Source organism: Aedes albopictus, chromosome 3 (assembly GCF_035046485.1).
Source record: "Aedes albopictus strain Foshan chromosome 3, AalbF5, whole genome shotgun sequence".
Classification (NCBI taxonomy): Eukaryota; Metazoa; Arthropoda; class Insecta; order Diptera; family Culicidae; genus Aedes; species Aedes albopictus.
In genome coordinates, this window is record NC_085138.1 from 11,301,949 (window position 1) to 11,315,844 (window position 13,896).

Sequence of the window (13,896 nt, forward strand, 5' to 3'; positions counted from 1 at the left end):
CTCCCAAAACAATGTTTTGTACAATGCTTCAATGAACTCCTGGATTAATTTTTAGCTAATATCTGGAAAGCTCTCTTATTTTCTGTAAGGGTTTCTGGAAGATATTGCTGCTGAAATACTTCGAGTTATACCAGATTGAATTGTAGCAATCTCTAGTGGAACTTTTGAAGGAATATATTGGAAAATCCCTGAAGAAATCTGAAAGAATATTTTCAGAAGTACATAAAATAATTTATGTTGTCATTTCTTTGGGATAGAATCCCAGGAGAAATTCCTTGAGGAATGTCTGGCGAAACGCATAGAGGAATTCTTGAAAAATTCTCTGGAGCAATCCGTGATGGGATCACTGAAGGAAGCTATGAAAAAAATCCTGGAGGTATTCGTCGGTGCTTTCTTGCAAAAGTATCTGTAAAAATTTCTGAAGGAATCGTGGGAGGAATTCTTGAAGCATTTCTTGAAACAAACCCTAAAACAATCACTATCGAAACCCTGCAAGATGCTCATGGAAGAATTTATGAATTTCTATCAGGATTTACCAAAACAGACTTGAAATGTTTACAGAAAGAAGAATTTCGATTCATTTTTTAGATTGTTTTAAGCAAAAATTCCAGGGTTTCTCCAGATATTATTTCAGAATTTCATCCAGGAATTTTTCTGGGACTTTTTCAGGAGTTTCTCAAGGATTTTTTAAAGCGTCCATCTTAAAGCAGGGGTTTTCAACCTTTTTGAGGTGGCGACCCCCTTTAAGAATTGTCAAATCATCTGGGGTGCAATGAAATTTTTTAGAAAAATATGAATTAAATAAACGAAACCGAGTTTTTTGGGTACGGTGGCGTAGTCAAAAAATTACTGTGGGAGGGATTTTTGACGCTGAATGATACTTTTTTTTTATTTGACACTCACATTTTCTGCCCATAATCGCATAGTTGACGTAAGCGCCACTGTAGTTTTCAACACACTTTTGAAATTTTAACAATGATTAATGAAAATTTTATGATTTTTTTCAACGTTGATTTCTAGCTCGTGATTAGATCTTGTGCTCTATTGAATAAAACTGGTCACAATCATGCACATATGATAGATATTAGCTAGTGAGTGCTGTCATTGTCAATGGTGGTTACGTCAACTATGCGATTATGGGCAGTTTTGTAAACAATAATGCCATGTGCATTCAACTAACGGGCTTTGTGGTCTAGTGGCTACAGCTTTTGATTCGTATGCAGAAGGTAATGGGTTTAATCCCTGGCCCGTCCCTTTCATCCTACTTTGTATCTTTCTGTCCACTTTCTCTCTCTCTCTCTCTTCCCTACATATACAACCCAAGTATATATTCATATGAATTGCAAAAATGAGGGCCCATATAGCCGAGGCGGTAAACGCACAAGCATGACCATGCCGAGGGTGACGGGTTCGATTCCCGGTCGGTCCAGGATCTTTTCGTAAAGGAAATTTCCTTGACTTCCTTGGGCATAGAGTATCTTCGTGCCTGCCACACGATATACGCATGCAAAATGGTCATTGGCAGAGGAAGCTCTCAGTTAATAACTGTGGAAGTGCTCATAGAACACTAAGCTAAGAAGCAGGCTTTGTCCCAGTGAGGACGTTACGCCAAGAAGAGGGAGAGGGAGAGAGGAGAGAGGAGGATGAATTGCAAAAATTCGTTTCCCTTCCTTCCAACCTCCACAGCACTGTGTATATAACGCCTACAAGTTATGCAACCAAAACGAATTGTGCCGCTTGTCCTTCATAGTAATCATTACACAATCTATCACCTTACGAACACTTTAAATATCCCCTATCCATGGATCGCATCACCGACCCAACGGTGACTCCCAGATCTCCCATCCTTTCCGTCTAACAAATACCCCAGTCCGTGCTGGTTGTGGGGATGCAGAGGTGCTCTCGGTCTTTAGTAGCAACAACCAACACACTCTAACATTCCTTTCCCTTCCCAACTGACTATAAGGACGTGACCGGCGCCGTTATTGATCAAAAATGTATGAGCTTCTTAAATTGCACTTCGACAATAAGTGAATCGTCCCAGCCCTTATTCATTTGGATCTCAGTGCAGCTCAGATCAATCACGGAGGAGCAACCATTGACATGTATAGTCAGATTTAATCGATTGATCGAATAATGCCATGTGCATTCAATTTGAGTAGTAGCTTGAAAATAGTGGCGCAGCTAAAAATTGTTTCTTCTGAAAGCGTTTTATACTGAAAATTTGTTCCTCTTATTCTGGCTCTGGTTAAGAGTTTGGTGATGGTTAATCCTAAAAAAATGGAAAGGGGTTGTCTTCATAAATTCCTGTGTTTTCCAAACCACTCCTAGAGAATTCGTATTTCTCCTGGAAACTTATGCTGAAGCGATTGGAGGGAGTTTGTTTTTTGTACCATCGCGGCCTCCAGGGGGCAGCGGACCACCGGTTGGGAACCCGTGCGTTAGGTAGAACTCAGGTGTATCTTGAGAGCGGTATAGGAGTTCTGTTTTCCCGTACTCTGCTTCTTCCAGGTGGCATTTTTTTCGAAATAGGAGAGTCTGCTTCCTTATCTTATAAAGTAATTCAGCCTCATTTCTATACAATTACTCATTGGCTTAAATAACAGTGACTTCATCATTCCACTTCAACCTCTGTTAACTTGTTAACGCATTCCATCTGCCGACATCCGTTTCTCAATTATCATGTTCATCTCATTTGAAACAATAGTGGTTTTGCGGCGAACAGAGCTTGCAGTCATTCCAGCCTACCCGGAGCAGCATCCAGCCATCCATCCATCGTTGTTCCAGCGCGTGGTGAATTCCATTATCTAAGCAAAATTCCGTAGAAGAGCCATCCGATGGGCTTTGCAAAAAGCACCACCAGCACCACACTAGGTAACCTCAAGAAGCGAAGGAATCCGATTTCATGGCAAACAACCACCCAGCCAGGCCGCTTCGAGGCGAAGTGAGACGAGCTATGAGACGAGCTCATTGTGAAGCCGCAGAGATGAGGACGAAAATCCGGTGATAATGACATCGCTCCATCCAGTGGCACCCCACCCACTAGCTTGCCGTTTTAGAACCTTCCTACATATCTTTTCCGGAGAATGGTTGGTGTCTGTCGGAGAAACAAAAACCAAAGTCTGACCAATCCGGGGTAGCTCGTTTGATGCGACCGTAGGAACCCCATATTAAACTTTTGTCAGGTTTCATCATAATTCCAGCTCTTTTAACCCTTTGAAGCCGGATTTTTTCCAAGCGTTACTATGGAGTTTTTTTTTACGTTTTTCTGTAGTAGACGGTAGAATATTATGCAGGTGTTTTTTCTGGATCTCCTAGGTCATCCAAACTGTTCTTGAGTTTAGATCCAAAAGTCTACGGGTGTTACGGTAACTCCTCTCATTATGCAAAGCTACGACTTGTAATCTATCATGCCCAGTTAGTCTTCTGAAAGTTGCAGTGTTTGTTTTTATCAACTAAACTTCATAACAGTAAGGAAGCCCATAATATCCCAAAAATGTATAACAATGCTTATTGTTTCTCTAACTACTTTGGTAAGAGATTATGTAACACTAGTGGCAAAAGCTATTACATATCACAAGTGTAGACCTGAAGCTATGATCTCCGGAGTAGTGTTGTTGATCTGGAATATCTCAAAACTATCTTCAAATGACACATGCTATGCCAGAGAGATTGCAGTTTAAAGTTCATTGTGAGAATAACTACTGTTTCAGGATAGTTTGAACGACCCTCAATATCCCAAAGGTTCATAGTAATTTGGAGGTTTTGGCTTTCTCAGTCTAGGGAGTCCAAACGATTAAATTGGCATTGCCCAATTTAATCGTTTGGATTCCCTAGACTGAGAAAGCCAAAACCACCAAAACATAGAATTTCCAGTGGAACATCTTCAGCAAGTTAATAATAATATACAGTAGACTTCAGGTTGGTCCAGTCACCGCGATTGATTATGAAATGTTACTCAGTATGTCAAATAAAGCTCATGTTACGAGAGTAGACTTTGAGTTCTGAACTCAAAGATAGTTTGGCTGACGTGGAATAACCCTGTAATGTCTCTAAATGACATTTGAGATTTCAAGAGCTTCGCGGATCCCTGCAGATTATGCAATTTATGGTGAAAACACATTTTTTTTTCTTCAGATTGCTCCAGTAACTGCGGTTAATTATACAACGTTACTCAGTATAACAGATATGGCTACTGTTACGAGTGTATGTCTAAAGTTATGAACTCTAAGGTAGTTTGGCTAACCTGGAAAATCCCTATAGTGTCTATCAATGACATTGTAGATGTCAAGAGCTTCACGGATCCCAGTGGGTTCCAGTGCTGGGAAAATTCGCGAAGATCGTTCTGCGGAGTCCAAACTACGCAAATCACAGCTACCCATGAATACAACTGCAAAACCATCCGCTACCGTAGCCTAGTTTGTTGAAATTCATTAGCAACCGTATGTTGCTACTGTAGCTCGCTCCTGTAGGTCCCTACAGTTGTTCTAATGGGAGTTTGTGCATACTGCACATACATAGAGGTATTCAGGGACAAGACTTCGGTACAAATGGTGCTCTGCTGTGCTGACCATAATGACGGTTTGTGTTGGTCTTCGCAGAAGGAAGCGGTCAAGTTACTGGGAACGAGACAACTGGAGGAGCAATGTCTTGATAGAGTGACGAGAGGGTATCCGTTGACAGAAATCGGGGACGTGACCGCTTAAAGAACGGTAGAAACACTCCAGTACTGTGGGAATTCGTGGTTAGATCACGACTGCGCTCTGATTAGCGAATCGTATTCGCTAGTTGGCATATTCGTTTATTGGGACTACTTGCAACTGATTCAAATGCCCTATAGACACATGCAAATGATCAGAAGCACACTCATAATTGCACAAACCTGCTGTACATAAAATTAGGATCATCGATGACAGCAGTCAGACGTCAAAGTCAGTTGGGCATCGAGTTTTGAGATTCGAATGCTTTTTAATTGGCTTACCAATACCCAACTTTCGAAACGCCCCAAGTATTGAGCCCACAACGAGTGAATCTGCTTTGCACGACAAACGAATTTCAATGAAACTCATTTGGAGCTCCCGCTCTGTAGCTGCTACGGTAGTGATTTATTAGAACGCCTACTATATTGATCTAATCAAATTACTACAGCATATGAAAAGACATCGCTACAATCATCAAATTCAAGCAAACTACTGTTACCATTCCCAGCACTGGGTTATGCTATTATTTGTGGCGAAATACATAGAATTTTTCTTGTAGATTTGAAGGACTTTACTATAGGACAGTTTGGAACACCTAGAACATCCCAAAATAAAAAAAAGACAATCACACCATCTTCGGCCAGTGGCCGCACAGACTGAACACAACTAACATTAGACAACGGACAAACATATAACACCCAGTGGCCCAGTGGAGAATTTTCCGTTTGACGAAAAGTTTTTCCCGACTGGAGCGGGAATCGAACCCACACTCCAAGGCTTACGAGACACCTAAACGACTGACGCCGCTAACCGCCCACAGTATAAAACACTTTTTAATATTGTGGAGCGGACCTGGTGTGATGGTTAGAACACTTGACTATCACGCCGAGGACCTGGGATCGAATCCCACTCCCGACAAACTCACAAAATGTGGGTTCTTCCTTCGGAAGGGAAGTAAAGCGTGGGTCCCGAGATGAACTAGCCTAGGGCTAAAAATCTCTTTAATACAGATAAAAAAAAAAAAAAAAAAAAAAAAAAAAAAAAATTTTTAATATTCTTGACGAAGTCTAAAAGAATACATATAAACGTAACCCACATCCAAATTAAGCTTTTAGATCAACTGGTATGTTAATTATTTCGTTTTCCACATATCATGGTGTTCAGGATGTTCTAGGTTATCAATGATGTCTCAAATACAAATAATCCCATTTTTCCATTGAAGAGAGCCCAATTTTACACGCGGCTAAATGAAAGCATGTACGCATATGGCCTCTACTTCAGCATTCTATGCAACATCATATGCGATCGTGTGTTTGTTCCCAAGTAACCAAAAGTTCCGCTTCCCATGACAAAATGCACTTTCAAGTTCCGCGAAGTTCAGATAAAGTTCCAAACGGAACTTTCTGGCTGCTTAAGAGGCTAACGATGAGCCTTGCTGGAACTTCGGTCACAAGTTCCGGCAAGGCTAATTGTTAGCCTCTTAAGCAGCCAGAAAGTTCCATTCGGAACTTTATCTGAACTTCGCGGAACTTTAAAGCTGCTTAAGATGCTATGTCGGAACTTTGTCGGAACTTTCAAGTTCATAGAAGTTCAGTTCAGTAGCGTTGTGTTTCAATGAAGATTAAATTTATTTCTTTTACAGAAAACAACTGTTTAAGCGTACACGAATAAAAGACAAATGTGAATATATCAAATCAATGAAAACTAGGCTTGATCAAAAAAAAATTGCCGCCCATCGGATTCGAACCGATAGTCGCTGCGTGAGAGCCCTACGCTCTACCGCAGTGCTACAGCTGCGATTGAGTGGACAGTAGGTAAAGTCTGACTTGAGTCGATTTTCTGTCGGCAGCTAGTTTTGCACATTTGTACAGTAGTGAAGTTAGCTTGACTTTGTCAAGTGTCTTCAGCAGCGCAGCGGTAAGTCGGCAGGCTATCACGCAGGAGGATCCAGCTCAAATCTACATAGCAGCGTCATATGTGAAAATATAATTATCAGTAGCAATTTCCAGACGTGAATCACAAACCCCCACCAACAGGGTGTGATTCTGAAACACATTTTTGTTTCTGCATGAATTTTGACAAAGTTCTGTCAGAAGCTGCTTAGAAGGCTATCCAGCGTGCTTATGTGAACTTTCAAGTTCCAAAATTACTTAAAAATGAAGCTGCTTAGAAGGCTAATGAGCGACCTCGAACAAGCTGCTTAGCTTATAAAGTACCCTTTTATCTGAACTTTTGGTTACTTGGGTTGGGTCCTAAAGATCATCTGGTCTGGTACCCCCTCTAAATTCCCTGGGAACACCAGAAACGCCCCATGGGACCCCTTGCGGTCAAAAATTTAAAAAAAATGATATGTATATCCATCATAGTTTCATACAGAACTGTTATTCTTAATTTATGAACAAATTTCTGGAGAAACTGACGGAGGAAATTCTGAGAGAACTTCCGAGGTTCATGTATTTCCTCGACAATAAAGCAAACGTGGAGAAGATCCTGGAGTATTCTCTATGTAAATGTATGCAAGCATCTCTGGAGGAATCCATGCAGGAATTTCTAAAGGAATCACTAAGGAATTTCTGAGGACATTCCTAATGGAGTTTCCAATTTGATCTCTATAGAAGTTTCTGGAGAAAGACGGGCAGGTCAAGCGCAATTTAGGAGGTCTCAGAGGGTTCATGAGACCCCAGGGGCGTTTAAGGGTGTCCCAAAGGGTTTCAGAGGGTACCATAAGAACTCAGAGGCGTCCTGTGGGGTTTCATGGGCGTTTTAGGGCTTTCAGGGGGAACCAGGAGATCTCAGTGGCGATTCAAGGGATTCCCAGGGGGTTCAAGGGAATTTCAGGGGGTCTAAGGAGGTCCTATGTGGGCTTCAGAGAGTCTCAGGGGTATTCCAGTAGGTCTTAAGGCCGTTAAGGCCGTTTTAAGGGGTCTCAGAAGTGATTCATGTCGGCTCAGAGGCGATCCAGCAGGTCTCTGAGACATTTAATGGGATCCGTTTGGCTTAAGGGGCATTTCAGGGGCTTCGAGGGGTCTCGGAAGCCTCTCAGGGGGTCTCAGCAACCACTGCGATCATTACTTACTTGCCGTACTTACCTTACCGATCAGTCTAAGGCCTCTGCTGTACATAGTAGCCGTCTCCATTCCACTCGGTCCATGGCTGTTTGTCTTCAGTTCCGCACTCTGTGTAGGGTCCGCAGATCGTCCTCCACTTGGTCGACCCACCTAGCTCGCTGCGCTCCACGTCTTCTTGTACCGGTCGGATGACTCTCGAGAACCATTTTAGTCGGGTTGCTATCCGACATCCTGATGACGTGACCCGCCCACCGTAGCCTCCTGATTTTCGCGGTATGGACGATGGTTGGTTCTCTCAGCAGCTGATGCAGCTCGTGGTTCATTCGTCTTCTCCAAGACCCGTCTTCCATCTGCACTCCGCCGTAGATGGTACGCAACACCTTCCGTTCGAAAACTCCAAGGGCGCGTTGGTCCTCTGCACGTAGGGTCCATGTTTCGTGCCCATAGAGGACGACCGGTCTAATCAGCGTTTTGTAGATGGTTAACTTCGTGTTACGGCGAACTTTATGCGATCGTAGAGTTTTGCGGAGTCCAAAGTAAGCACGTTACTGTCTCTCTCTCTCTTCTTGGCATAACGTCCTCATTGGGACAAAGCCTGCTTCTCAGCTTAGTGTACTATGAGCACTTCCACAGTTATTAACTGAGAGCTTCCTCTGCCAATGACCATTTTGCATGCGTATATCGTGTGGCAGGCACGAAGATACCCTATGCCGAAGGAAGTCAAGGAAATTTCCTTTACGAAAAGATCCTGGACCGACCGGGAATCGAACCCGTCACCCTCAGCATGGTCATGCTGAATACCCGTGCGTTTACCGCCTTGGCTATATGGGCCCTATGGGGTTTGTTAGTGTGGATGGCCGAAATACTCGTGGCGACTCGAGGTTAGTTGTATGTGCGATACGCGGGGTTGGATCGGATGGATTTGTTGGGAATCGCCTATGGAAACAGGGTCAACAGCAGAGTGGGAACGGCGACTGCACAAACCAGGGTTGAAACGTTGCACACCGTTCGTGTTGTGCGCGAGCAACGTTTTAAAAATGCAGTAGGTAAGACAAAGATTGCCAGGGATACACAGAAATGAATTCTGAAATCTACACTTGACATAAATATTAGAAAGTTTAAATTTCCATTTCATTTTATTCGATTTCACATAAAACAATTTCTTGCACGCAAAGTTGTAGGCAAGCTCCACACTGCAGACAACCTGTAATTTTACAATCTGATAAAATGTGCTGAAAGAGATGGAGGTGATTTTGTTACAGCAGGGTTTATTTGATATAAGGAATGAACTACAATAGCTGTGCACTATTTTTGTAAAATTGTGTTTATTTGATCATCATTCTGAAGAACTTCAACGGAACTCCGCTTCTGTGATAAAACCAGAAAATTCTCCTCAATGGTCCTTCTGCGTGGTATGGCCCGTTTGGATTACTAAAAGAAAAGATACCAAAAAACTGTTTTTCTTGAGTTGAGCGCCTTTTAAGAGTGCTTTATAAGAATTCTAGGTAGTCAAACTGAGAAAAATTTCTACTCAGTGGCCGAGATGGTCTTACTCAGAAATCGAAACATGCTTTGTTTTATTACTCAGTTTTCGTTAAAAGTGGGACAACCCATTGCCAATGGGTTGTCCCACTTTTAGCCGAAACTGAGTAATAGAACAAAGGATGTTTCGATTTCTGAGTAAGGCCAACTCAGTCATTGAGTAGAAATTTTTCTCGGTGTATCTCCAGCGTTCATTTTGCCTCTGCCCTTTTGAGTCAGCGCTATGGTCTCTAAGCATAGTGTGTGCTCGATTAGTCACGCGCTGATGAGCAGGGTATTTTGCAAGAACTGAACAAAACTGAACTAAATATCCAGAAATATCTGGATAAGGCGTCTTATGTCCATGTGACATGGAAACACTTTCGTAAGCCAGGGGGAAATTTCTAGAACCCTACTCAGTGCCGTAAGTACCAGGCGACATCATCTACTTATTTATTTACTATTGCTTTCTTTCACTATGAGCTTAGCAAACCTACGAGACCGACAACCAACAATTTGCAAAAAAAGAAAACACAATCGTCTCTTCACGGCTGCCTTCCACTGTTTAAATTTCAATTTGATTGATGATAATTTATTGAGAGCTGACTATTTTATTCAAGTTTTATCCATAGTTTCGGTTCTCGGTGCCATTACTTGTATGAAATTAGCACGATTTGAAATGTTAAGAATTATTGATGATATACTTACGTAAGGCTACAATCATGATACCACCAAGCTCCCTTATTCGTTTGTGCACAATTTTCACTGCTGTTTATATCATTATCACTATCACGCGTTGTAAACATGCGCCCCCTGTCCAAAAATATCATCGAATCTCCCATAGTCCCTGAATGCCCGCTTATTCGTTTGAGCACATACTTCGCATCTTCATCACCAATTTCAAATTCATCATATCTAGCATAACCATAATTGCCATCATAGTCTTCGATTTCCACCATCAGAGTCACATTTTTATCCTTCGTCAACTTGTACAGCCTTTCGAGCCCTATCCAGAACTCACCATCAATTTCTCCAAATCCATTCTTATAGTCCGTCCAGTTGCGGTAGAAATCAACCGATCCATCGAAACGATGCTGAATTACGAGCCATCCACCACCAAATTTTTCCTGCTCACAAAAACCCATAAATGGCTGTTCGTTGACATTGGGTCGTAGTCGATATTTTCCCGACATTGTAAATGGTACTTCCAAACTAGACGTGTGCGCCGATGCAGTTTCCACCGGCGGCGGCGTGTATACCAAAATCAGGCAGCGGCGGCGGCGACGCCGGCGTCACGCCGTACGTCCTATTCGGCGGCGGCGGCGGCGGCGTAATCGGCGGGACCAAATATTTTATTATATGTTTTAATGAAGTGAATTTTTTAGCCATTGAAAAACGTCAATCCAGAATCATTTATTTCTTGTAACAATATTACAATTTGCATCTATTTTGTGTGAAAGGTTTGAACGTATGTAAATCAGAAGTTTCAATAAAAATTATCCTCATAAGAATTATTCTATTAATTTAAGAGAGAATATTTGAGGAGTTCCTCCAGGGGACTTCCTAGAAGATCCTCAGATATTCATCCACAAGTGGGATCGTAAGCTTCTTTAGAGATTTTTAGAAACCTTCCTTCAGGGATTCTTACAGATTCTTTTCCGGAGACCCCCAAAAAATCCCTTCAGAGATTAGTTCAGGAGTTTCTTTAGAAATCATATTAGGATTTATTTATTTCTTAATGTTTATCCAGGAATATCTCAAGATTTTTTTTCTTGGAATTACTGCACAGTATTCACAAGTTTTCCACGCATTGTTTCAGAGATTCCTTAAAAAACACATATTTATAGATTTTTTTACGATACCTTCAAGTATACAACTTCCTCTAGGGAAATTGCATCAGGGAATTCCATTTACTAATATAATTCAGATATTGCGTAAGTAATTCTTTCCAAAATCCAGAGGTATGTCCAAAAATTCTTTCAGGGTTTATTCCAAATCATCCTTCAAAGATTCATTAGGAGATTTCAAGAGTTCTTCTAGTACCCTTTGTCTGCAAATTCATCCGAGCATTTCTCCGAAGATTTTTTTTAAGGATTCTTTCAGCAACTTCTTCATGATTTAATACAGAAATTTCTCAAGGATGACCTTCAGAAATGCCTTCAAGGATCAAGAAACTTCTTCAGGATTATTCCTTGATTTTTTTTCCGAAATGTCTCATAAAAATCGATTAAAAAATCCCCCAAAGCCATTCCAGGAGTTTTTTTTTTCCTACTCCTCTGTTGGAGAAATTAAGCCACTGCATCCTATCAACTGAACTTTTAGACTAATCCAGGTATTCCCAGAGACTTTTCCAGGAGCTCCTCCAATGATTGTTTCTGAAATAGTTTTAATCTCATCAGGAAATTTTTAAACATTTCTTTAGCAATTTCATCAGGTAACTCGCGAAGAGTAACATCAACATTGTTCATGTTCGAATGAGTGTAATCAGTTATGTACCTTTTAATTCCGCCATAATTGTTTATCTGACACTAACACTGACACCGAGAAAGATTACAAGAGGTAGTCGAAATACGCGTATCTGTCAAAGGAAAAGCAATTAGGGCGGAATTAAAAGGTACAAAACTAATTACACTCATTCGAAGAGGGTATTCTGCTTAGAGGGTTCGAAAAGTCGGTACAAGATGGTTAATGTTGTTTCATAAAATACTTCTGTAAATATCTGTGGAGGGACATCTCAAAGGAAATATTTCTGATAGAACCGCTGAAAATTCTAAAAAGAAAAAAATCCATGGAAAAATGTTTGAGGTAATCTTTTACTGGCAACCATGAAAAACCCTGAAGAAGTCTTAAGTGATATTTCAGTAGGAATTATTTAAAAAGATTTAGATAAAGTCCATGGAAGAATTTCTAAGGAACATCCCTTGGAGGAATTTTTGAATATATTGTCTTTCTAATTTCTAAAGAAATCCATAGAGATATGCTTGAACGGTTTCCTGCAGGATTATGTGAAAGTATCCCAGGGAATTTTCTGAAATAGTTCTAGAAAGAGTTGCTAAAGAATTTGCTGAAAACTCGCCCTTAGAAACCCTTGATTGAAACCCTACAAGGATGTATTAATAAATATGCAGAAAAAATCCAAGAGAAACCGCTTACCAAAATTCATGGGGATGTTTTGAAAGAATTCCAGGAGGAATTCACGAACACATTTTTAAAGGAATCCCTGAAAGAATGTCTGGAGGATTACTTTAACTCTAAAGGTTCCTAGAAATTTCCAAAGGAGTATAGGGTGACTAAGGGTATTATCGACAGGGTTGTTCTCTTCGTCATGAGGGGTTTTTTCGGCTAAAATACTTGAAACTTGGTCGAATAATTCAGCTTAATTGTGAAATGATACCAATTTTGGGTTCAATAGATCTTTAAAATCCCTATGATGAAGAGAACAAAACGGCCGAAAATAGGAAAGTTTCCCTATGTTAAACTTTCTATTTGTAAGTTTCCCTATGTTAAACTTTCTAGGAATTGTTACTGAAGATTTTCATATATTTTTTTAAGGAATCCGAGTAAAAATGTTAATGTTTTCTTTGGAAGAATTTTAGGAGGAATTTCCCGTGAAATACATCGAGGAATATGCAGAGGAAATCTTAAAGGAATCTCTGATTATTATTTTTGCAAAATCACAGAGAATATCTACATAAATTACTGAACGAAATAATGGAAGAACTTCTGGAGAATTTCCTGGAGAAACTCCATGGAAAAATTTATAGAAGAAGCAATGGAATAATAAACCATTTTCACGGGACCTATTTAATGAAATTTTTAATAAATCCTCCATAGACATTCTTTGAAAAAAATATGGAGGAACTAAAGGCAAAATATTTCTAAAGGAACATACGGATTTTTTAAGAATCCTTGGAGAAACTTCTGAAAGAATTTTAAAAGTTTTTCTAGAAGAATTCTTGGTGAAATTTCTGGAGGATCCTGTATAGCAATTTCTTAAGATTTCATGGAATATATGCCTCCAAGAATGTCATTCGTAAATTGCCATAAAAATCTTCCAAGAGATATAAAATGAATATGCAGGAGAATGTGTTTAGGGACCTAATGAGAATACTGCCAAGATTTTTGTTGATAATCCGTTATGGTTTTCAAAAGAGTCTCGCTTAGTACTTAAAAAAGAATGAGGATTTTCACAGTACATATTCCTGTAAGAAATCATTAAATGAAATCACTAAAAAATACGAAAAAAATCACAAGATAAGAACTTTAGGAAAATATGTCTAATATGCACAAAGAAAGCAAATAGAAATTGTTTGAAAATTAACACTGTTATTGGTATCATATTTAAATAGGTTGTTGAGAAAAAAAAATCTGTCGTTTTCTTATCGGCGTGAGAAATTTTGTTCGGCGGCGTGGAAAAATATGAACAGCGGCGCGCCGGGTCAATTCAACTGGCGGCGGCGGCGTGAAAAAAACGTCGGCGACGGCGGCGCGGCGCGGCGGCGCACACGTCTATTCCAAACATGACCCGAATATACTATTCGCCATTGCCTGTTCCATTCTGGATAACTTTTGTTCCACAATATCTAATTTTGTTATCTTTTTTTCAA

General features: G+C 40.4%; 1 protein-coding gene across 2 annotated transcripts; it reads right to left on the minus strand.

Moving 5' to 3' along the window:
• Positions 1-8,324: 8,324 nt before the first annotated feature.
• On the minus strand, positions 8,325-11,511 carry LOC134291927 (ryncolin-1-like). Of its 2 annotated transcripts, none has more exons than XM_062860380.1 (2): positions 9,998-11,511; positions 8,325-9,199 (listed from the first exon to the last, which is right to left on the minus strand). In XM_062860380.1, the coding sequence occupies exons 1-2, from the start codon at positions 10,480-10,482 to the stop codon at positions 9,094-9,096; spliced, it is 591 nt and encodes a 196-aa protein (XP_062716364.1). In that variant the 5' UTR covers positions 10,483-11,511; the 3' UTR covers positions 8,325-9,093. The 2 variants fall into 2 exon arrangements, with proteins under 2 accessions (XP_062716364.1, XP_062716365.1); XM_062860381.1 differs by having other exon boundaries at positions 8,325-9,222.
• Positions 11,512-13,896: the final 2,385 nt, after the last annotated feature.

Bases quoted from the DNA above. Each gene is read 5' to 3' on its own strand.
- LOC134291927 (XM_062860380.1), bottom strand. From the start codon at position 10,482: ATGTCGGGAAAATATCGACTACGACCCAATGTCAACGAACAGCCATTT. The intron at 9,200-9,997 runs GTAAGTATATCA...CTTTTCTTTTAG, and splicing joins TATCATGATTGTAGCCTTAC to TAATCCAAACGGGCCATACC.